This window comes from Periplaneta americana, chromosome 13 (assembly GCF_040183065.1).
Source record: "Periplaneta americana isolate PAMFEO1 chromosome 13, P.americana_PAMFEO1_priV1, whole genome shotgun sequence".
Classification (NCBI taxonomy): Eukaryota; Metazoa; Arthropoda; class Insecta; order Blattodea; family Blattidae; genus Periplaneta; species Periplaneta americana.
Genome location: NC_091129.1, coordinates 120,220,991 through 120,246,392, shown reverse-complemented (window position 1 = coordinate 120,246,392; position 25,402 = coordinate 120,220,991). Strand labels below are relative to the sequence as shown.

Sequence of the window (25,402 nt, the reverse complement as noted above, 5' to 3'; positions counted from 1 at the left end):
TCTTTACAGTCCCCGTTCCTCCCTCACGTAGCTCCTAGGTATGGGCAGGTTCTAAATCAGTTTCATAAGCAATATCAGTGGTGGCATAATGGCATTATCAAAGTAGTGTGTACGCGTTAGAAAACAATTATTTCATGAGAAATTGGAGGAAGAGTTTTTTGCTGTTTAGAAGGGGAGAACATACGATGTATGTTATGCTCGAAAATCCTATTAGGCATTAATAAATTTAATATACAACGACATTACTCCTTATGTCATAAAGAACATGCTGAATTAGAAGATAAGACAAATTAAATGTTATTTTTTCTTACTATTCCGAAGAAAATTTATGATCTTAACATTTGCATAATATACTAAATACGACATTATACCTTAAACACGCTGCATTAAAAGGTACGAGGAATTAAATGTTGTTTGTATGTATTATTTCCAAAATAAATTTATAAAAAAAAAAAATATCAAATGTGCGTAGAAAACGAAATATGATTTTCTGAAATTATTTTAGGTTGAGAACGTGCAAATCTTTTAAGTAATCTTGATAAACGCCAGAATATTCAAGAAAATAAACGTAGACAACGTGATGGAATATTATTGGCTAGTTACGCAATTTCTCGCCTGTAATTTAAATCAATTCAGCGACGGAGAAACAGTAAAGAAGTTTATGATTAAAGCTGCAGAATTAATTTGCCAAATTGAATAAAGGTTTTCGAGTGTCTCACGTTAACCAAGCGTTTTCCTAATAATTCGCCACTGACCGCCTTAGCGATTACGATAAGGTGACGCAGGTCACAGCAATTTATATTTCCCATCCTACTCTGCAGTCTCCTCTCCTAGTAAACAAACTATTTCAAATCGAGTGCAAGTAACCGAAAATTGTGCCCATGTATGATCTAAACTCTATCCATACGTATTTAGGCATTACAAGATCTGCATAAATAGATCATATTTGTCCTTCATACCAGAGATGCGACAGGAAAACCATATGGATACGGTTTTGCAGTAGGATGGCGCACCACCCAATTGAGGAAAAGAAATTCGTGATTATCTGAATAACATTTGACGTCAACTCGTGCGGTTGTGATGGGCCAATTATATGGCCTCCAAATTCTCCAGACCTGACACTACACGATTTCTTTATTTGAGGTCTTGTAAAGAAAGATCTAGGCCTATATGAACAACAACCCAGAGATCTAAAGTCGGAAGTTGCAGTAGCTTTTCAAATAATTACTCTGATCTGTAAGTTCACATATGGGAAAGATCAGTTTCAGGAATTGAACTATGCTGTGTACACAATGGTGGGAATTTTGGAGTCTAATGTGGTCAAAACTCACAACCTTCTGGACTGCATTTAGAGATTGCTGAAAAATAAATAGTAATCCTTCTTATGTTGCAGTATTTTTATTTTATAAAAACATAAAATTACTTAGTCACACGTTAAAAAGTGTTAAAATTTTTAAAAAAGGTGTCAGACAGACCTTCGACAGACGGTCCGTTTCGACGTGATGTTACGTCAGTGTCTCCTGAACTACTGGTGATCTTGAATTCTGCGATGTGCATTTGTCGATTGTAGGGGTGGGGGTATGTTGCTCTTATGGTGGGGGCTGGTTGTTTGTGTGCTATGACGTAGCATGACATCGAATAATGTGTGGGTATTGAACTGTAATTGTGTGTTAAGTATATGTTGTCGGTATGTTATTGTATGTTTATATATTTCGTATTGTTCTAAGGTGTTTATCTGTGAACTTTTTGGTGTGATGTGTAAAATTTCCATATCTGTTTCTATATTATTGTAGTCTTGATTATTGTTGATAATGTGTTCTGCGTAATTTGATGTGATGTAGGGTTTGGTTGTAGCCTTAATATGTTCATTAGGTCTTGTATGAAAGAATCTTCCTGTCTGTCCTATGTAAAAATGTGGGCAACTATTGCATTTTAGTTTGTAAACTCCAGTTGAACTATATTTATTTGAATGTTTAATGTGATTATTTAGATATTTCTGTGTTGTGTTATTTGTTTTGTATGCTATCTTGTATTTTAGTTTTCTGAATGAAGTTGCAATTTTGTGAGTGTTGATATTGTGATATGTTAATGTTATGTATTTATTCTCACGTGGTGTTTGTGTTGGTTTGTTCTGTTTTTGTTTTGCCTTTTTTTTTAGTGTGTCTATTATGTTAGGTTATATCCATTGTCTTGTGCTATATATTTTATTGTGTTTAATTCTTCAGTGTAGTTGTCATTGTTCATTGGTATATTAATTAATCTGTGTGTCATTGTACGGAAAGCTGCATGTTTATGTTGTATGGGATGATTTGATGAATTGTGTATATGTGTTGTGGTTGTAGTGGGTTTCCTGTATATTTTGAATTCGTGTCTGTTATTTGTTTTGGTTATGGTGATGTCTAAGAAGTTTATAGCTTGGTTATGTTCTGTTTCTGTTGTATGCTTTAATTTGGGATGTATTTTGTTGAGTTGTTGATGTAGGTTTTCTATTTCTCTTTTGTTTCCATTATATAAGACTATTGTGTCATCTACATATCGATGCCAGTACATTATTTTCTCTGCGTGTTTGTTGTTATCGGTGTTTAGTATGTGTGTTTGTTCTATGTTGTGAATAAAGATTTCAGCTAATATACTTGATATAGGTGAACCCATTGGTAATCCTTCAGTTTGTGTATAATATTTATTGTTATGTGTGAAATAATTTTGTTTTGTAATAATCTCTGTAATGTGTATAATTTCGTCAATGTGAGTCTGTGGTATGTTAGCCTATTTTTGATAAGCATTTTTCGAAGTATTTCAAGTGTTTCTGTTACCGGTATGTTTGTATATAGGTTTTCGATGTCAAATGATGCTAATGTTGTGTTGTGTGGAATTTGTTTGTGTTTTATTTTGTTAACTAGGTCTATGGTGTTGATTATTGTTGTTGGGTTTTCAAATTGTATACTATTTCTTATAATGTCTCCCCAAACGGACCATCCTGTATTTTAATGATATAAAAGTTTCATATAAATGACCATTTTAATGTAACTGGCTGTGTGCAAATAAATTTTTTGGTTGGGTAATTGTTTTCAAACTCATAACAACAGATGGCTTTTGTAGAATATGTTCAAAAAACAACCATCTTGGCGTCCATGACCTTCTTGTATTCGAGACACCCAGCATGGTTCAATTCTTCATACTTGGGAATAGACTTCTTAGCGTTGGCAAGCCATCTGGACACATTTGGGTACCGGGTGATGTCGAATCCAAATATCTGGAATAAAGGATGTGTGTCAGAAGTGTGCAAATAAACGTCATAATATAGTCATAATTAAAATATTTCATCATAATACATGGCATGACAGCCCATTATGGGCCCCTAGCCTTATTCAGAATGTCCTTCCAGACTTCTCTATTTGCTGCTAAATTCTTCCAATTTCTAATTTTACTAATTCTAATATCCTGCAAGACATCATCTTCCCATCTTAATTTCGGTCGTACTGAAATTTGTATAGGCTTACATTTTATTGGGACACTTTGAAGTTTAGTAGAAAGGAAATATCAGATGATAGAAGATATTAAGATATATGGATCATATGCGGAAACTAAGAGGAAGGCAGTAAATAGGAAAGATTGGAGAATGCTGGGTTTGCAGTCAAAGACCTGCCCTTGAACAGAACAAGTATGTATGTATGTATGTATGTATGTATGTATGTATGTATGTATGTATGTATGTATGTATGTATGTATGTATGTATGTATGTATGTATGTATGTATGTATGTATGTATGTATGTATGTATGTATGTATGTATGTATGCATGTATTTATGTATGTATGTAACTTACGTATGTATGCATGTATGCATGCATATAGCATATATTAAAAACCAACTCTACAACTTTACTGAAATATAACATTTAAAAACATTGAATAGCTACAAATCTTTAAAAAAATAACTCACAAATGGTTACAAAATTGTAGGAGGAAGATAACCGAATGTGTTTGATGTAGTATACCTGTGCCAACAACACACTTCTTCCCCGAATTTATAGGAAGATAACGGTGACCATTGGCATAAATATGATATTGTGATAGCGACGTGAGATTCGAACTCACAACCAGCGTTCCGCAAGAGAGCAGATCGCGCGGAGCACGGAGGGACGGCGCGCGGCGGGGAGAAGAGAGGGGAAAGGGCCCACGCGCGAGGGGAGGCTGCGCGCGCAGCTGCTACTTACGCAGTGAATGGGGAACGGACCTTCCCGACTCTTCCAGAAGCCCGTCGAAGTGGAAAAATCGCGAATTCGAAGTTTCTCGGTTACGTTGCTGTGGTTATAAATTACGGACGCGAAGGAGTGTGTGTGTGATTCATGATTAGTTCAGTGAGTAAGCCAGTGAACAGAGCAAGCTAGCCAGTCTTGTGTACCGGAGTTCGACTTGAGTGTGCGTCCGCAACTGTGCCAGCATCCGAAGGCCTGAGTTCGAGTGCAGTGGACCGCAGTTGGAGGGACCTGAGTTGGAGTACAGTGAACTGTCTCTGAAGGTCTGTGGTTCGAGATACCGTGAACTCGAGTGACTGAGCTAGAAGAACTGTGAATTGAGAACTGATAGTTCTGATTTGTAAATAGTGCTTTGTAAATATTAGTTAAGATTAACAGTTCAGTGTTGTTCGTAATAGTCCAAGTAAATTGTCATTGCCGTCAGTGGAGTACTATAACGAATACTGTGTTGAGTGAAAATCCTATTGTTGACGAGAGCGTTTAAGGTGAATTGTAGAAAGGAATTATTGTTGGAAGAATAAGTTGAGTTGAAATAAATTTACAATATCATTAATGATTATTGTACCTCTGCGCTTGAGACAGTAGCGATGAGAGGGAAGTCCGCGATGGTGATGTGGTCGCCTGCAGCCCAAGTCTGTCCTTCCAGATATTTTTCCAACATGACGAAGGCGTCTTCGAATCTCTTGAGCTTGGCGGGATCTCCTTCTTTTCCTAGATACAATATTGGCACCTGGTACAAACACGAGTCAAGTATTATTACTTGTACATTTATGATAGTTCAAAAGGTTTAACTGACGTAAATGTGATCAATGGGAAGTGAAATCATAACAGATAAAATTAGTGCAGAGGTTTATTCCATTAATTTTATTTATTTATCTATTTATTTGAACGTAAAGAGGCATTACTGCCTATAAAAGCATCTTCTTGACATTTTTATTTTACAAGAAAAAAGAATCAAATAGTTAATAATACAAAACAAATACAGTATATGCATCAGAGCTTTATAACATATATAATCAGTAAACTGAATAATCTGAATATACTGAATATAATGAGAGAGAGGAGAGAGGAGAGGGAGAGAGAGTAGTAGCTTCTTAATTAACCAAATTTGCATAAATGTGTTTTTTAAATATATCAACTGGCCCTGAACATAAATCAGAATCATTGGGATTAACTTACTATAAAGGGACAACATTCTGATCAGGGTGAATTTTTTTTAATCTAGGAATGTGGAAAAGTACTATTTTACGTGACTTAACGAATGGGGCTTATGACGTTGTGCTGTCAGATCTAAGGAAAATCCCATTACGGAGATATGTGTTGCTTCAAACAGATCATTGAATTTTCAAGCCAACTGATGCAATATTTAGGCATAATATTTTAATTTAAATTCTACCTTCAGTAACTAAATGACGCTATGATATCCGATCGGCTTGACCATTGATTTTCTGTCGTGCGGATCCGTGTTTACAAAACCCTGCCAGTCGAAATTGAATTTGTGGCTAACAATCATGATCTTTATTTAATTTTCGCTCAATACTCCCGTTTGTTCTTACCGATATTCTGCTATTTCTTCACAGCAAAAACAATTATAGTAATAATAATAATAATAATAATAATAATAATAATAATAATAATAATAATAATAATAATAAAATAGATTTATTGCGGACATTAAATAATATGATTACAGTAGACTTCCTTAAAAAGAAATAAAAAAATATATAATCACAAATTAAAGACAAGATCATTCACCCCTACATTAAAGAATTCGTCAACAGTATAAAAAGCTTTATCAATTATTAACAACTTTACAATAACTGTTCTAAATTAATAAGAAACAGCAATCATTTGGCATTAACAGACAATTTTGGAATTCATTTTGAAGAAATTTTATCAGGTAAATCTTTGATAGACAATAAATGATTTGATATTTTCCGTCAATGACTTAAAACAATGATGTCAAAGCAAGCGCATTTTTCTGACCTTGACGTCGTGCGCGGGCATCAAGCGCTGATATGGAAGGAGGAAGGATTATGTACAACAACCAGCGTGTTGGATTAAGAAAGGAGTGGTGTACAAACTTGAGACGGAATGTGAAATTTTTATGTCGTTATTTTTATATGACTTCTTTCTGTTGAATATTATCTATATTGTCTGTAAAACAAAAGTACTAACACCAATTTCTTAATATTGCAGTTGTGTTTTAAACGTTATAACATAATAAAGAGTTAAGAAGGAATATTCACATAAATTCCATAGTAGTACAACTAAATTGTACTAAGTGGATGAAACACATCATTTATTAAGAAAGTGATATCCCAAAGAAAGAGATTGAATATGATGTGATAAGTTGGAATTGATATTGATGGTATCTTATAAAAGTAATCAATCAACTAATCAAAACAATATTACAGTACAAAGCAAAGTTACCTAGGTATATGTTTCAGCTGTAACTAATATTACATAATAAAAATGTTATCGCATCATTCTTTTAAGGTGAATTGGTTCGCAACTTCCTATCATCAGAATATTAACTCATTTTCTCGAAATCTGTTGAAGCTATAGAGCTGACGTTTCTAACACATGGGCACATATCTCTTGTCTATTATATAACAGTAGTTACTTTGTTAATTCATTTCCATGCGAATATTTAAAAAAATTTGTAATACACTATCTTTAGTAATACGTATTTACAATATATTAAATTTACGAAAACATTGTTTCAGTACCTGTAAGGCTACTAAATAAATATATCTTAAAATTTCAGTTTTCAGTCAAAAAGTTGAGAAAATATTTCCTTTGAATAAAAAAAGCACGCTTGTGAAAAATGAGCATTAAAAATAAAACTTACATTTTTATAATGCACTTACACTTCTCAGACAAATCTAAAAATTAACATGGATACAGTTTTAATAAGTCCTCTTCCCTTTATCTATTGAATCAGTGCTGGCCATCCCTGAATATAGCTCGACCAAGCGGCATAGCCTATACTATCTCTCTCGCCTGTCTCTTTCCTTTTCCGCTGTAAAGCGTTCAGGCTCTCCTGAGCTCTAAAGCACGCGCTTGCCAGTATGGGCACCAGTTGACATCACTGACTTAACATCTTGTATATGGGTGTGAACTTTATATTACATATTTATTCTAAGTATTAACGTTTTCGTCGTACTACACGACATCATCAGATACATGATTGGAATACAATAATTTCGTGTGTTTCATTCTTAATTAAAACAAATTTATTATGGCAAACCAGCATTCAGCTGCCTCCATTACATATTTACATTGTGCTTTAGTAGAGATGTATTATATTAGAAACGAATTTCATACGAAATTTAGAGAATATTCGTAATAGTGATCTGGCAACAATGTTCTCGGATCTGAAATTGGTAACTGAGGATAGAAATTTTAAAACTTGAGAAGTCCAAGACTGCAGGCTCATGCCATGAAATACGGTTATTTATCCCATGTTGATGAAATACAGACCGTATTGCACATTTTCAATGCACTTACGTAATAGTCCAAAAATCTCTGGTAGAGAGTTGTGGCGTCGAAGTACAGTCGGTGGTTGACTACAGCCCTCTTCTTGGGGTCCTTAGGATACAGACAGTCGTCCTTGCCGTACTGATCCGCCAGGTAGCAGATGATGGCGCGGCTGTGAAATCAAGCGTTAGCGAACGTATTACATCAGTACAGAAGAAGATAGTGAGCAGTCTGTTTTGTTCAAAAGGAACGTAAAATAAAAGCAAAGAGTTAAAATTATAATCTGTATGTGACCAGTAAGGATGGAAGTTCGGACACCGAACCTATGAAGTTAACTACGTCGCGTGCTATAGAAGTGTTGTTTGCGTCAACTTAGGGTGGTACAGGGACCTGTACAGAGCACTGCTATGTTTGAATCAAAATACTGCTCGGAATAGTCAAGTGACTAAAACAAATTCAGTCAGGAGAAGGAAAAACTGTCTTCACACTAGTTTATGTGGATTTTATGTTCTTCTGTGTGAATTATTCTAAAGCAGAAATACTTATGTCTCTTTTCCCTAGCAAGCAGATGTTTCGTAAGTTGTCAATAAATTAATAAAAATGTTTGTGGAAACTGACTTATGGCACTTTTCCCAAGCATTGCAGAATTACCATCTTATGGTTTGAGAGCAGCCTCCTTGGTCTAATAAGAATGTAAATTCTTTAAAATTAAGATGATCAAATTGTAGTATTTGAGCATCCTCTTTAAATTAAAAGCTAAATTAAATGAAATAAACAATAGTACATTATGCAACGAGCCTATAATGGTAGTAATTATGACGCGAGTATGTTTGTTTATGAAACGAGCGCTAGCGAGTTTCATAATTTTCATACGAGCGTCTTAATTACCATTATAGGCAAGTTTCATACGACTTTTTATGCTCGACCATATTTCTAACTTGAAATTATTCATAAGTATTCATGTTATGATTATCTAAGTGAAGAGCGGAACTGACCTTCTAAATTGTGAGATATGCGCAGACGCGAAAGTATTGATTTTTTTTTCCGAGGGACGAATGTCATTGACCTTGATATAATCTAGAGAATAAGATGAACATTAATATTGATATAACCTGGAAATTGATTTAGAATTGAAAAACGAGGTAACAAATTGAATTTATTTGAATATTATTTACAATTAACGCTAATTATTATAGTAACAGAACATAACCATCTGCGACAATATTGGATTTCCAGCCTCCGTGACGTTTCGCTAATTGTCTTTCGATTGCATATCCAATAATAATCGATACTTGCGGTTTTATAATGGTACAATGGTGATTTCTCATTAGCTGAACAACTGAAGTATAATGAATAGGTGTACTTTAATGAGGAGCATTAAAGGGCTACTACCAGGTGTATAATTACTACATTTCGGCATGGTCGAGCATAAATTAATTTATAATATCATTGTAGGTGAACAGGATATTAAATTTGAAAGCAACGTAAAATATAATTAAAATTATTATCCTATGGCATGTGAGCAGCTTCTTCAGTTCAAAAGGAACTTTATATAAACAAGAGCAGTTGAAATTATCTTATCTTCTGTGAACAGTTCTTGTAGTTTAAAAGGAACGCCATATAAATAATTGAAGGAGTTTTGTGGAAAAACAACCATAGTCCAAAAACATAACTTTTCAGGAGAAACAAAAACTATCTGGCATGGGCGTTGTTGACACTTAAAGTATGAAATTATCTTATCCTCTGTGAATAGTTCTTGTTGTTTAGAAGAAACGCTACATAAATAATTGAAGGGGTTTTTTGTATAAAACAACCATAGTCCAAAAATATAACTTTTCAGGAGAAACAAAAAACTATCTGGCATGGGCGTTGTTGACACTTCAAGTATGAAATTCATCACGCCATTTCTTAAAGTGTTGCAGAAACTTGGGAAAACTGAAGTACATTTATAACTTAGCCTCATTAAAATACACGTGTAAATATAGGTAACTGTGGACAAAGGTTGTTTTAAGAAAAGAATTCTCTGTTGTGGCCGAAGTGTGCCTCTCCTTTAATCTTCTTTTTCTTTATTATATCCTGTTTCTTCTCCTTTCGTTGCTTATGTTTCTTCCATGGGGTTACTTCTGCACCTAAATATGACTCCATAACTAATACAATTCACATGCCAAAGTATTTTTCTCTGAGTTGGCTTTTGTCGCGTACATAAGAAGCTGTAGGGGAGAAGTGGGTGCAGTAAGACAGGGAGAACAGTGAGACATATTTTATTAGATGGTAAATTTTGGTGTTGAAATGTTGGTAACAGTGGAGTTGTATGTTGCATGAGTAAAGTAACAGTATTTTCATACTAGATTTGATACTAGTTGTAAAGGTGAGTGATGAAAAAATAATTAGTAATTTTTCACTCTAAAAGTAAAATTTTGGCTTGTGTTTAATGAAGGTTATATTGGATATACAAATGAGGTATAAATATGAATGTTTTGTTACTTAATACTATGGTATTTAAGATTATGTTTGACAAAGTTTCGTCTTTCTTGTTTTAATTTTGAAGTGATGGCGTCATTTTTAAATGAACTATGCGTAAAAGGAACAGTGAGACATGCCATTGAAGGGTACACTGTGACGTCTCACTGTTCCCATGTACCAATGATTTGCAAAAACAAACTGTAATTATATTACATTTACCGGTAACTAACATTAAAAATGAACATACTAGTAACCAATTTAGGAATTGTAGCTTAAAATAATGAATACATTACGTTTTAATGGTTTCATAAATAAAAAATTATTCACAACATTTAAGAAAATGTTAAAAAATAATAAAGAATTACATCAAATTCTTATAATTATAAGCTTTGTTGTCACCAAAAATTAATTTAATTTTTTCGCAAAAGTTTGAAATGTCATGGAAAATTCACTTTTCCAAATGTTCCAGATCTTTCAATGGTTTCGAAGTCAGACATCAAAATGATTATAAATAAGCCTACAGAACATGGCGAGATAAAGAGACAGCAAGCTTTCCTTTCTTTTGAAACAAATGTAAATCATTTCAATATCCGTTAATAGACACTTTGGTGTCTCACTGTACCCTCCTGAATGGGAACAGTGAGACATTTGCATTTTTTTGACAAACACGTATTGTATATTATGTCCTTTATTAAAATTTTTGTTTACGTATTATTATACTCCATGGTTTAATGTCTATTTCTATTGCACTTGATTTTAAAAATACTAGAATTATCACTTGCATACATATGTCTTAATATTTTGTGTCTCACTGTACCCACTACTCCCCTACTGCCAATCTACTACAGTTTAAAATTGAATGTTTCAATATGATATGAGTGGGATATTTGGAAATGCTACCATCGTCCTGAACAATGGATGTTTCACTAAAAAAAATTCTTTGGACTATGGTTGTTTTATGAAAACCACTGAAAATTTCCACTCCTATAACATAGGACTAGTTCGGGCGCGGGTTCGATTCCCGCTTGGGCTGATTACCTGGTTGGGTTTTTTCGAGGTTTTTCCCAACCATAAGGCAAATGTCAGGTAATCTATGGCGAATCCTCGGCCTCATCTCGCCAAATATCATCTCGCTATCACCAATCCCATCGACGCTAAATAACCTCGTAGTTGATACAGCGTCGTTAAATAACGAAGTAAAATAAAAAAAACATAGGACTATAGTGTTTTTTTCCACTAACAACTAATTCAGTAGATGGCCGCTACAAACGTCCACCACACGCTCAATATCTCAAATTTGCATTTTTTTGGACTGTGATTCTTTTTTTTTTTTAATCTTCAATTGCAATTTTATCGTAATCTTAACGTCACTGTAGCCCTGTAGCTTAAAATAGACGTTAAATGAAGTATTACACTTAAATACGATTTTTGTGAAGACTGTGCCTGAATACCTTCTGTAAAAGGAAAGTGAAATAAAGAATTATATAATTTAAACAAATATAACTTATCGTCTCTGATTATACTTTATCGTTTAATAGCACATTATGCAACGAGCCTATAATGGTAGTAATTAAGACGCGAGTATGTTTGTTTATGAAACGAGCGCAAGCGAGTTTCATAATTTTCATACGAGCGTCTTAATTACCATTATAGACAAATTTCATACGACTTTTTATGCTCGACCATATTTCTAACTTGAAATTATTCGTAAGTACTCATGTTATCGTTATCTAAGTGAAGAGCGGAACTGACCTTCTAAATTGTGAGATGTGCGCAGACGCGAAAGTATTGATTTTTTCCGAGGGACGAATGTCATTGACCTTGATATAATCTAGAGAATAAGATGAACATTAATATTGATATAACCTGGAAATTGATTTAGAATTGAAAAACGAGATGACAAATTGAATTTATTTTAAATATTATTTACAATTAACGCTAATTATTATAGTAACAGAACATAACCTTCTGCGACGATATTGGATTTCCAGCCTCCGTGACGTTTCGCTAATTGTCTTTCGATTGCATATCCGAGAATAATCGATACTTGCGCTTTCATATTGCTACAATGGTGTTTTCTGATTGGTGGAACACCTGAACTTTAATGAATAGGTGTACTTTAATGAGGTCCATTAAAGGGCTGCTACCAGGCGTATAATTACTACATTTCGGCATGGTCGAGTATAAAATAATTTTAAATAAACAATTGCAAGAATTCTTATTGGAATGATCATCTCATTTTCCTCAATAAATAATTTATGTATAACTGATGTTAAATGAATTATAAAGATATTAATATGAAAGGAGTCTAAATTAAATATTGCAGTTGCCTGTATTGTCTCATCATACCTGATAAGCCTATGTAGTTGAAATGAGATTGTAAATGAAATATTTTTAAATTGTTTAGAAATCATTTTACCTTTCACCTAGGACGAAGTCGTTGTCCACTATTGTCGGCAGAGAGTGTTGTGGATTTAGCTGTAATAAAAACACTTATGTATTGTACAAGTGTGAAAAATGCGACTCGCTCTTAGAGGAGCGGATAATGATCATGGGGCCCTTAGTTGTGGCGTGATTGCTAGTGATTGAACTGATTTTGTAAGCTAACAATAAATGTCATCCGTATCCCTTCATTTACATTTTTCTTTTGATAAACTACAATTTTGCAGTGCAACGTACGTCAAGCAACAGAAAAATAATCACACTAAGGTACTTATGGATCCACCGTGAAACAAGTGGGCTCGGGTTCAAATCCTGGTTGAAACAAGTTATGCTGTTGGAGCTTTTTTGCGAGGTTTTCTCCTAACCAATTGGAACGGAATTGCTGGATATCTGTCGGCGTTGGACCTCGGAATCATTTCGCCATAATTCACACGTTATTGTCATCGTTACCATAGACCGAATTAAGTTCACGGTGCAGCGTGCTGTATTTCTACAAGAGCGCGACCGTTCGGCGACAAATATCATTCAAAAGCTCTCCCAGAACGCCGGCTGGCGACGCACGGAGAGGCTAGCTTATGGACGAGTGGGGTTGCCTGCTTCAAACCTGGGTACGCAGCGAACCTAAAGCGATGATTTTCAAAATGGCCCGCTATGTAATGCGGGGAAGGCATTTCGTTTCCACGCAAAGACACCTTTTGTGGACAATACGTTATGATGGTTTCTAAATACCACGCCGCTGCGCACACTCAGCCTATACCAGATTGCGTCACGGTCCACTTGAATAGACGTCAACTGTTCCGGCATCTGACGGCGGAATTGTTACAAAAATGGCATCTGAGTTCAGCAACGATATGGGTGAAAAATTGTTACATTTAGTACGGAATCATCCCATATTATATAATTCATCTAATAATTATTATAAAATTGTGAAACACATTTACTGTTTGTCGATTACTCCAAAGCGTTTGACAAAGTTATTAGAAGAGAGCTCTGGAACATATTAGAAAAAAGAGGTATCCGTCGACATCTTGTAAGAATATTGAAGAATAGCTACAAGAACACTGAAATCTGTATAAAACAATCAACCGGTCCTATTTTAGAAGAGGATATTAATATGGGTGTTAGACAAGGGTGTTCATTATCCCCGCTTTTATTTAATTTATACATTGACAATGTTATCCGGCAATGGAAACAGCAATTAAACATTGCGGATAGTTGGAATAAAAAAAAATCATGACACTCTTATATGCAGACGACCTAGTGATTCTTTCTGATAATGAAGATACATTATAAAAAGTATACATGTATTAAACGAAATAGGAAAGGAATATAACATGATCATCGCGCCTAATAAAACTAAAATTATGGTTTTTAGAGGCAACACTCCAGTGAGATTGAAAATAGTCATTGATGGACAAAGTATTGAACAAGTTGGAAGCTTTAACTATCTTGGGTGTAAGATATCAAGTCAAGATGAAGTAGATGTCCTACATAAAATAGAACGATTTAATCAGCTACGTGGCACGATAAAGAGAACACTTAAAAATAAAACAAGAAAGAACACAATGATTAAATTTTCTAAGACAATGGCTACACCCATATGTCTATATGGCAGCGAAAGCTGGAAATTAAATAAGACAGATATAGCCTAAGTAGAATTCACGCAACGGAGATGAGATTTTTGAGATCAGTATTGGAGTAACAAGAGAAATTAGAATAAAAAAGGAAACGATAAGAAAGGAGCTAAATATATACAATATAAATGAAAGAATTGTGGATTATAGAAATAAATGGCTAGAACACGTACAACGTATGCTAGAAGAAAGATACCCAAGAAAAGCTTTGAGGTATAAACCAAGGGGGAGAAGAAATATAGGAAGACCTCATAAGAGATGGATAGACCAATTTGGAGACGCAACAGGCTAATTAGTCTAAAGCATGCAGTAGAAGAAGATTATTAATGACAGTAAAAGAGAATGTATGACAGATGATTGGGAAAATCTAGCAAGTTTACTCTAACTCAAAAAAGCGTTTCTTATTACATATTTTGATAGGTTATTCTGGCTCCTTAATTATTTAGCACAAAACTAAAAATATATATTTCCTCGTGTAGTCAGAAGTAGTGATGATTAATTTAAAATAAAATGATACAGTACTAACCTCATTTTGAATTTGTGTCACATTGTTTCTTCATTAATTTTTGTATTAAGTAAGATATTCGGATACCTTTTATGCGAGATTATTTAATGATAATTCAACTCTTTTAATTTCCACAAGTTTATTTTGGCAGAATTAACAGAAACACATTTCTTATACACAATGAAATGTAGCTATTTATCGCTGCTGTTTCTGCAATAAATAACAAGATTAAAAAACATAATATATATTTTTTTTATTTTAGTAGGTTATTTTACGACGCTTTATCAACATCTTAGGTTATTTAGCGTCTGAATGAGATGAAGGTGATAATGCCGGTGAAATGAGTCCGGGGTCCAGCACCGAAAATTACCCAGCATTTGCTCATATTGGGTTGAGGGAAAACCCTGGAAAAAACCTCAACCAGATAATTTGACCCGACCGGGAATCGAACCCGGGCCACCTGGTTTCGTGGCCAGACGCGCTAACCGTTACTCCACAGGTGTGGACAATATAATAATAATAATAATAATAATAATAATAATAATAATAATAATAATAATAATAATAATAATAATAATGATGAATCTTACCTTGAGAAAATCAGGGGTCATTTGTTCTGCTTTGAACAAATCTAAGAATTTTAAGTTCAATTCAACCCCCAGGGCGCTGGCAGCCATCATAACTGAACGGCATGGTGCACTCAGAGGCATATAGTAAAGATCTATCGGCATCTTTGTTCCGTGTTAGGGGCTTTTACTGCGAACAATGAAGTTTTAAAAGGTAACAAATTAAATTCATAAAGTACGGAAGAAATAAGATCACATTGCCTGCAGCCATCATAACATTGACACAGCCGCAAAGTTTCCGTGTAGAATACGTATGGAGGGTTCACTGAGAATGAGACTACAGTGTCCGTTTTCTTACAATATTTTATTTATCATTGTTAGCTTTACATTGAGATTTATAATGATAATATAATTCGACTTTCACTGATATTGGATTTTGCGCACAACACTTGAAAATTATTTTCATTCAGACTTCTCTAAACTTTAGACATTGTTATTTTTCTAGCATAATCGATTGGCATCAAAACGAAGGCTGTACGATGTGTCTTTCTCGAATTATGACCGTTCACTATCGCCTTTTACCCCTCTTTATTGTCAGTTCCCTCTACCACTCCTATATCATCACTAGGGATCGGAAGTTGAGGCACTAAAAAATGATGTTTTAGGCTCCTAAAAAGGCACTAAAATGGTATTTTAGGCTCCAAAAAAGGCACTAAAAATTGTATTCCAGGCACCTAAAAGGCACTAAAAATAAAAATTTAGGGAAAATTAACCACTGAAAATTTATTCCACACACAATAATTTGGGCTATTTTCTTACACGATGTTTTAATTAAATGCCAGTATTCGCATTTTTGTTCATTATGTATACACAGCAAATTAACATAACACTGTATGACGACTTAAAAAAATTAGATAAGTTGTATTTGTCCTACAGAATGTTTGATTTAGTGTACACTGATTCGTCTGCATGTTCATAATTTGAATGACAGTACACAACAAGTAACTTTTCAAGATTAAAACACTCGCTCTTGTGACGTCTATTGGACAAAATCTGTTTATATGCCGAAAAGGATTTCTCAACATGCACTGAAGTGACTGGAACGTGCTTATACAGTACTACCCTGGCTACATTAAACCCTTCAGGAAGCTCACCACCGGTCCCACTTAGAACTTTATACACAGAATGAATGGTTTCATATCCAGGATTTCTTGAAATAACACTTTTTAGCTTCTCATATACTTCAGCAGCATACTTGCCAGGAGCTACACATAATCTGTTATTTGCATTCAAAACAGGGACATGGATTCACAAAATGACAGACTGCTGGATTCCAGTTGTTGAATGGTAGCTGCTACAAAAGTGAAATGCACATCGATATATGCTAAGTCTTCTTTAAGTCCTTTTTCTTGAATCACACACTGAACTTCTTTGATTGACAGAGAATCATTCTCTGAAAATTCCTTAACAATTAGTGCTATTTGCTCAAAGTTATTCGCATAGTATTTTACTGCTCTCAACCATGTCCCCCACCTTGTAACAATAGGCTCAGGGGGTAGGAGAGTGTCAGGTAACTTCTCTCTAAACACAAAGATAATCCTAGACTGTGTGCTTCAACCAGATACGTCGTCTATGTTATGCAGGAGAAGGGTAGATAATGAAGTAAACCGTTAAATTATCTGAACTCAAGACTGTGACTGGTCGGTATGAACGATGGGACTACAGTAAAACCTCGATTATCCGTCACCTTATTAACCGATTGGTGGATTATCCGACTGTCTTTCTCTCTCGCAGAAAAAAATATGAAGTACTGTACATTTTATTAGTACGATTTTTTTTCTACAGAGTGTTTTTACAAACCTTTACCCTTTACAAACCTTATGCCTACTCTTCGAGTGGCCGTATTGTTTAACTCCTATACAAAATGTCTTCTACAAATTTCAAAAGAAAACATGTTGTACTACCGGGAAAAGTGCAAGTAACTGAGTGGTTTGGGAAGAGAAAATGTGGTTCATCTCACATCACAATACGAGGTAGGAATTACAACTATGCGCGATTTAGGATAATGAAAAAAAAAAATTAAACTGTAGGCTATAAAATTTGTAAATCTACAAAATGAGACCTTCACTATTCCTATCTTTCCACAGACAGTCGTCACAAGGAGCTTCCTTGCCCATTAAAAACCCGTCATTGAAAACCAGACTTAATTACAATAAGTAATGTTTTAATAACTGACTTATGAGAAAATCAAACATGAATTGTAAAAAAAAACAGACTTAAATCACTGAACTTCTGATCCAATACCTAGCGTATTAAAAGAAAAGACCATGGAAGAAATTATGAAAATATTATGTACTTAGTTCATGAAAACTTTTTATGGTACGGATTATCCGATTTTTTCGATTAACCGTTCAGTCCACCCCCTTCATTACCACGGATAATAGAGGTTCTACTGTAGTTAGGTAGAGGGTCTTAAGAATTCCATCACAATATTGTGTCCGAAATCTTTGTATATTATAAGATCTATCAGTTTTTTTTTTTTTCAGTTTCAAGCAAAATAATTAATAATGAGTGGTGTTAACTACTGCATATATGCCTATACAGAAAAGGAAAAAAATAACAAATAAAAACAAAAAGGCACAAACTAAAAAAAAGGCATATCTAGGCAATATAAAACTTCACCACAACATTCGGTTTTTCATGATTCGTATACATAAATCAACAGCCTCAAAATACGTATATTCAAACAAAATAGGCATATTCCTAAGCTTCCGATCCCTATTCATCACTTTACTCTACTTACCGCTCAAATCGCGCATATCAGAAATGTTCGTTCCTGTATTCTAAACTACAGTTTGGTTTATTTGGATATCTCTTTTACTTCTCTCCACTCTGAATTAGGCTCCTTTTATATGTAGTTTTTTTATTTTCATTTCATTTATTGTATTCCATAGATCTTACATTAGCATTGAAGCTTTAAGATGTGAAACAAGTCAAAATCTTGTAAGATTATATTTTTTTGGCGAGATGAAGTGAGGCCGAGGTTTCAACACAGATCACCTGGCATTCGCACTATGGTTGGGGAAAACCTCGGAAAACCACAACCAGATAATCAACCCAAAAGGGGATCCAACCCAAGACCAAGCGCAGCTCCGAATCAGCAGGCTAGCGAGTCTGCCGACTGAGCTACGTTGGGGGCCTTACAAAAAAATACAGTAGATGATTCACTTTACAAACCTAAACAATTATTCATTATTTGATTTATAAAAATATAATACATAACAAGTTAATTAATTCAATTTAAAAGCATAAACAATTCATTTAGTTCAGATAAACAAAAATTGATAATAGTTATATAATTATCATGCAAATTATTTCAATTTAGATGCAGGAAGAATTCATCAGTTGAGCTATACTGATTATTATTGAATTTACACATATACAGTTCATCAGCCAAGCTATGGGCCTACAAAAAATGCAACGTATGGTAACGGTGGGAATGAGGTTACATTCCACGTTAAAAGCCGAAAATGGACGTAATATCAAGCAAGAATTTCTTAAGTAAATTCATAGATAATCAACAGAGATGGTACATTTTCACAATCACGAAAAATGCGATATGTGGCCAAATGCTGTCAAAATAAATAATTTTACGTTTAAAAGCATGTTAAGTACATGACTGCAGTGTTTTAATTTGCGAAAAAAAATGCGAAATCGAGTACAAAATGCGAAAAATATCTTTCTGTGAAATGAGAACGAAATTACATTTTTTGAGACATTTTTGTATTTTTGTAAAAAATAAATCAGAATCTATCCAAAGGTCCCGCCATAGACAGGTTCTTACATTTCTTCAAATAGTGTGGTCGCCCCTCCATGTTTTCAACAGTAATCTCACCAGAGGTTTTGATTTATCTAGAGAAAATCAAACCTCGATTGGGATTTAATTGACTATTACACGATTAGAAGAAAGTATATAAAGATTAGAAGTAACAAAGTACTCCAATACAATAAAATATTAATTGGCTTACGAAAATACAACTGTCTTCAAATGTATTATTGTACCATCTGAACATTACGCTAGATGGCAGTAGTGTTTTATGATTATGTATTCTTGTTATCAGTTGTGCCAACTATGGAATCTTATTGAACTCTGTGGACGGTTACTAGTCAAGATGGCTTTGTCGATTCAGTTTCATTTTTATTAAAACATTTGCATTCCACTTCAATCATCCGGATCCCAGTAATCAACGTCACTTGACACATGATTTTCAATAAATCTTAATATTAAACAATCTCTGATACGTGACTATCCATAATATCATATAGCAGAAGCTATAACAAACATAACCTAAATAATATAAACAAGTGTTAGAAAAGTTTTAATTAGGGATGATGAAATAAACAAGAAACGTTTTAATTAACGATGATGAAATAAAAAATAAACATGAATAATTTTAAAGGAAACAATTATTGGAAGTACAATTTTCAAATTTGAATGTTTTAGTGGTTGGTGGTTCAGTTGATGTTATATTGGATGTGTGCATAAAAGAAGTAAACTCGTTGATGTACAGGGTGTATCCCTCAACTTATTCAGGATTTCCGAATGGTGCTCTTCATATATGACCAGTGATCTTAATTAATTCTTGTTCTTGAACGCCAATGCGAGTCTTATTTGAAAGTGCTGTGCATCGACTGGAGTGGTTTGTAATTTTCTGTTTTTTGACGTCCAGACCAGTGCAGTTTGAAATGTTGGCAAACAAAGAAACAAATAATAGGGTAGTGATAAAAATAAACAAATGCTAGGGACGCGATAAAATTAAACAAATGCTATGAATGCGATAAAATTGTGCGATAAGCAGCCATGATTGGTTGAAAGACGTCCTTTCATACAGTTTTATTGGTCAAAAGTAGTGTGACGTAGTAAAAGTGTAATAGTCAGTTTAAATAGAATAGGAATGTGATCTACCTGATAGATATACCTACTGTGTTGTTATCTGTACCGTTATGTCCAGTTTTAAACCAATCTGCCTGGTGAAAGACATTAGCTGCGTCTCTCCCTCTTTAATGTTTTAATTTCAGTTAACGTCAAGAAGCCCAGTCCACACATATATGTAGTTGAAAATGACAATAACATATTAACTTTTACTACGCCGTGCATCACAATTTTCAGAGGAGATGGCAAAGACTTAGCAACAATGATTTCGCGGTGAATGAGACAATGGGCGCTCCGTATGTTAGGATATACAGGGACATCATTTTATTTTTACTAACATTTTTAATATTAACTTGCCAATACCTTTGGATTAACACTGTTCGCTACCCCCTTCCACGACTGGAGTTCGATGATGCTGGCGTAATATATAAACAAATCACTTTACTAGGTATAGGAGGGAAGAAAAGTAGTTCATTCATTTACGTAAACTAGGAAATATTGCACTTTTGAGTTTGATCATTTTCATTAGGTTTTTGTTTAATCAAAATACAGTACTGTATTAACAACGAGTGTTTTTACTCACGAACTGAGCTGTCCATGCGGACGTAGTCATTATGCATTGTATATTATACTGTCTACAGCACATTAGCGTACAATATAGAGAATGAAGTTAAATTTAAAAATAATCATAATATGGATTTTTAAACACATTTTTTAAAATGGTGGACATTTATTTCGATACAGGCTTCAGTTATAATGTGCATGTTATCGCACTATAGACTATTGTACCTAATCCCAATTACCAGTTTCGTTCTTCGTACTAGTAACTCATGTTGAAATAATTCTATCCTACTCTATAAAAGACACCTTACGTACTGTAAATTCAATCTTCACTTCTGCCCGATCCGAAACGATAAAATTACTCAGACATACTATCTACTGTCCGTCCAAGTGGTTATGTCGTAGGGTCGTAGAAAGGGGGAAATCACGTGCCAGTTAATTACTTAACGAGGCCCTTTTATTTAAGTTGCTTTAAACAGTTGTATAATGTTACGTAGACGTCCAATTCCTAACAGAAATTAATGTTCTCACAAAAGAGCTAAGTCGACAGCCCAGCCACTAGCTGGCGAATAAAAGCTGGTGGGGGAAACCGGGATACGACGTAGGCAAATGGACGACAGTACCTGTGCGAAAATAATTCAATATTGAAAGCTCTTTCGTCACTGGAAAACGCGAACATATTTTTGGAACGTACTATTTACTATGACCGTAAGGCTACTATGACTGTATATGCGGTCTTGGATCTGTGTGGAGGACAGTTGAACTTCATTAGTAGAAGGGGTGGGAGTGAAGTACATTAAAAAACTCAGGTACAATAAAAATTGAAGTAAAAATAAAATGATGTCCCTGTACAAAATATTTCTTCACCGGTTCCTCGCTCGGGCACTTCTTTGCACAAAAAGAAAAAATGCAATTACATCCCCATGAATGTACCGAATGTAGGAAAGAAGTTGTGCGTGACCACTAATGTCGATGGACTCGTCGATCTGAAGTGAGAACGTCTGACTGCTCTGTATTTTCTCCTTCATAATGTCTTGGATGTCTCTGGACATGCCACTATCTCGCGGCTAATTGTATCAGCAGAGAGATGAATTTAATTTTAATTCATTTTGTTAATTTTTTACAATAACAGGTAGAAGTTCGCGTCACACCTTTCACCTTGTAGAGGCACACCGGTTGCGGAACACTGGACTGTAGAGGAATCTAAAAGAGTGTATTGGTGGATAAGTTAACGAACCTTATATGTATTGTTTAAAGCAGGCGTCTCAAGGCCAACGCATAAAAGTTGTTACAGAGAGTAAGTGTAGATAGCGTAGTCAGCTGAAGAGATAAGCGCAATATCCGAAGATAGCCGATCGTTGATTCCTGTTACAAGCATGAGCGAGCTAAGTTTTAACTGTCGCGGGAGAAATGCCACAAAGCAGCATTTTTGAGTTGTTTGTACTGTCACAATAGACGGTTGTTTTCGGAAGGAATTTCTGAAGTAGTTTGCAGTAATAATAATAATAATAATAATACATTTATTTTCTAATTATATATGAATGAGTAAAAAGAAGACATCTGAAGCATGAAGAACCATACATGCTACATAATTATTTAAGCAAAATTAGATTAATAAAGTAGTAACAGTTACCCACTGAAACTTGCGACTCCCACAATTTCACCCTACCCTATTACCCCATTATCTCCTGGCCTAGTTGCCTCATAAGTGGTGCCTTGTTGGTATCACTTGTGAGGTCCAGACCTGTCTTCGGACAGTTGACTAAACAACAATACTTCATTTCTAGTAAATGGTTTTGATATCGCTCTTTTTTTTTTCTTCAAGTTTATACTATATTTAATAAAATAAAAATCAATTAAATAATAATAATAATAATAATAATAATAATAACAATAATAATAATAATAATAATAATAATAATAATAATAATAATAATAAAATTACAATTAAACTTGTTGGTTGTTAAAGTACGTATTCTTATGATACGGCAATATTAATGTATTAATTACAATAATAATTAAATAATATTTTCGAATTGTTTTCAATAATTAAAAATAACCAAAACATCTTAGAAATTTACAAAAAAAATTATTTTAAATTAGAATTATTCAAATCTCAAATCTGGTCTCAAATTCTTTTCAGTACTTCATTATATTTGTTACACTGGTCTTTATTCAAATTAGGTAACAATTTTAGATTAATAAAGTAGCAACAGTTACCCATTGAAACTTCCTACTCCCACAATTTCACTTTCCCTATGAAGGCTTTTATTTCTTCGTACATTTGCGGTAATAAGGACATTCTTTCCTCGGAGATGGACACAACACCGTAGCGGTTGCAGATGTCTATTCAAATGTCGCGGTCAATGACGTCATCCGGAGATACACGAGCTGGTCCCGCATCTTGTTCCACTCTTACATTAAAAGAGAGAGAGAGAGAGAGAGAGAGAGAGAGAGAGAGAGAGAGAGGAGGAAGTGCTCCGAGAAGGCCCTATTGAGACGTCTGGTTTAAAGGAATGTGTAAGAATGTGATGGTGGATAATTTAATAACCTACAGTTAATATATTAGTTATTTTAATAAAGGGATTGAGCTATAAGAATTTTTTTAACTAATAGCGACATTTGACTTGCGTCATTCATCCAAGCGTCTCCATTATGGTTGATAATATAACAAAATTTTACTTCATTGAATTTCTGTAAGAGAGAAAAACCACTCATTTTCTTAATATCAGGGATGACCATTATTTTAACAAGATTTCAGATTTTGAATTATATTACCATTGCGTGAGAAATGTATTCTGTAGCCTTTCTTCCTACTTGAGGCATTGAGTACATCAAGAAGAGCTAGTAATATAATATTTTTACTCACCATGTAACTTCCTGACACGTTGGTGTTCACTTGTCAACTGTTTCTAGTTCCAAGGTCTACAATAAGATTACCACACTTCCCCACCATAGCTACCGCGGTTATCCACGTAACGTCGAAGACACTGCTCTGACGTAGGGCCCAATTGTAGATGGACTGTACTTCCCAAGGTTGCTAGGCGTGTGCTTGATACAATTGCGGCCTACTTTTTTTAATTCAACATAAAATCCTTTGGAAGTATGAATGCTCGTGGTATCATAGGTTACTCAAAAGGATTAACGGTTACTGTTGATTTGGAAATGGGTAGGCTATAATATTTGTGCAAGTAGTAACATCCGATTTAATCGTCATTCTGGGTAAATCCGTGTACAGACGAGTTAACCTTACTATTATCAGATGTAGTGTGAAGTGTGACAGAGTTTTTCCGCCACAGCTCCGAAAATATCTCTGTGACAGATAATAGCTATTTTATGACAGTGTGATTTTTGTGTTCGGCTGATTTTTCTCATTGCCTTTATAGTCGTATAATTACAGCCGCCATCACATATTGGGTGGAGATGGCAATTTATCTCGCTGTGACAGATAATGGCAATTTTGTCACAATGTGGTTTTTATGTTCGGCTAGCTCATGGTGATTGGAATGTTGCCGAATTATCCCGAATGTAACTGAATTACGTATGTGACAACACAAGGTTTGCCACAACGATACAACATATCGATCGTCTACTTCAAAAGTGCGACAACTCAAAAAAACAAGTTTTGAGATATCTTCAGTTGAAAGTTTCAAATAAATCACCTAGAAAGGAACAGAGTTCTGGTTCATAACCACGACAATTAGAAACGAGTCAGCATTCAGGACGAGTATATCACAGTCTTCCAGTTCATTATTAATACATTTCGAAATGTACTAATAATGAATTAGTAAAGTCCATAGTTATAATTATTTCTAAACCAGTTTATTTAGTTCTTTTTTCTTTTTGGTTGTAAATATGACTTATCTCAATACTGAATCGGAAAGAGCTCCGAAAAGGGCTTTCAGTAGTATAAATAACTAAAAAATGGCAATTTCTAAGTTCTCGCACTTTTGAACTGGACGATCGATATATTATTATGTTCGTCGCTCTTCTGCGAATTGGCACACAGGTGCTACAGGGACATCATTTTATTTTTACTTCAATTTTTATTGTATCTGAGTTTTTGAATGTACTTCACTCCCACCCCTTCTACTAGTAAACTTCCAACTGTTCATGACAGAGAGCCGAGAGCGCGTAAGCAGTAGTGAGTTAGGAGTATAGTACGTTCCAGAAATATGTTCGCGTTCTCCAGTGACGAAAGAGCTTTCAATATTGAATCATATTTTCGCACAGGTACTGTCGTCCGTTTGCCTACGTCGCATCCCGGTTTTCCCCACCTGCTTCTGTAGCTGGGCTGTTTTAGCTCTTTTCTGAATACATTAATTTCTGTTAGGAATTGGACGTCTACGTAATATTATAAAAGTGTTTAAAATAACTTAAATAAGAGAGCCTCGTTAAGTAATTAACTGTCACGTGATTCACACCCCTTTCTACGACCCTGCGACAAAACAACTTGAACGCACAGTAGATAGCATTTCTGAGTAATTTTATCTTTTCGGATCGGGCAGAAGTGAAGATTGAATTTACAGTACGTAAGGTACTCTTTTATAGAGTAGG

General features: G+C 34.5%; 1 protein-coding gene across 1 annotated transcript; it reads right to left on the bottom strand.

Moving 5' to 3' along the window:
* Positions 1-1,695: 1,695 nt before the first annotated feature.
* Positions 1,696-23,864, bottom strand: LOC138712314 (glutathione S-transferase 1-1-like). The gene is made up of 6 exons (XM_069843944.1): positions 23,715-23,864; positions 15,376-15,541; positions 12,624-12,682; positions 7,772-7,913; positions 4,824-4,988; positions 1,696-3,253 (listed from the first exon to the last, which is right to left on the bottom strand). The coding sequence occupies exons 2-6, from the start codon at positions 15,514-15,516 to the stop codon at positions 3,107-3,109; spliced, it is 654 nt and encodes a 217-aa protein (XP_069700045.1). The 5' UTR covers positions 15,517-15,541; positions 23,715-23,864; the 3' UTR covers positions 1,696-3,106.
* Between the last annotated feature and the right edge of the window lie 1,538 nt (positions 23,865-25,402).

Excerpts from the sequence above, each read along its gene's own strand:
- LOC138712314 (XM_069843944.1), bottom strand. The coding sequence starts at position 15,516 with ATGCCGATAGATCTTTACTATATGCCTCTGAGTGCACCATGCCGTTCA. Across the intron at positions 12,683-15,375 it reads TGACCCCTGATTTTCTCAAG|CTAAATCCACAACACTCTCT; the intron begins GTAAGATTCATC and ends TTTTTATTACAG. Across the intron at positions 3,254-4,823 it reads CTACTGTCTCAAGCGCAGAG|ATATTTGGATTCGACATCAC; the intron begins GTACAATAATCA and ends CCTTTATTCCAG.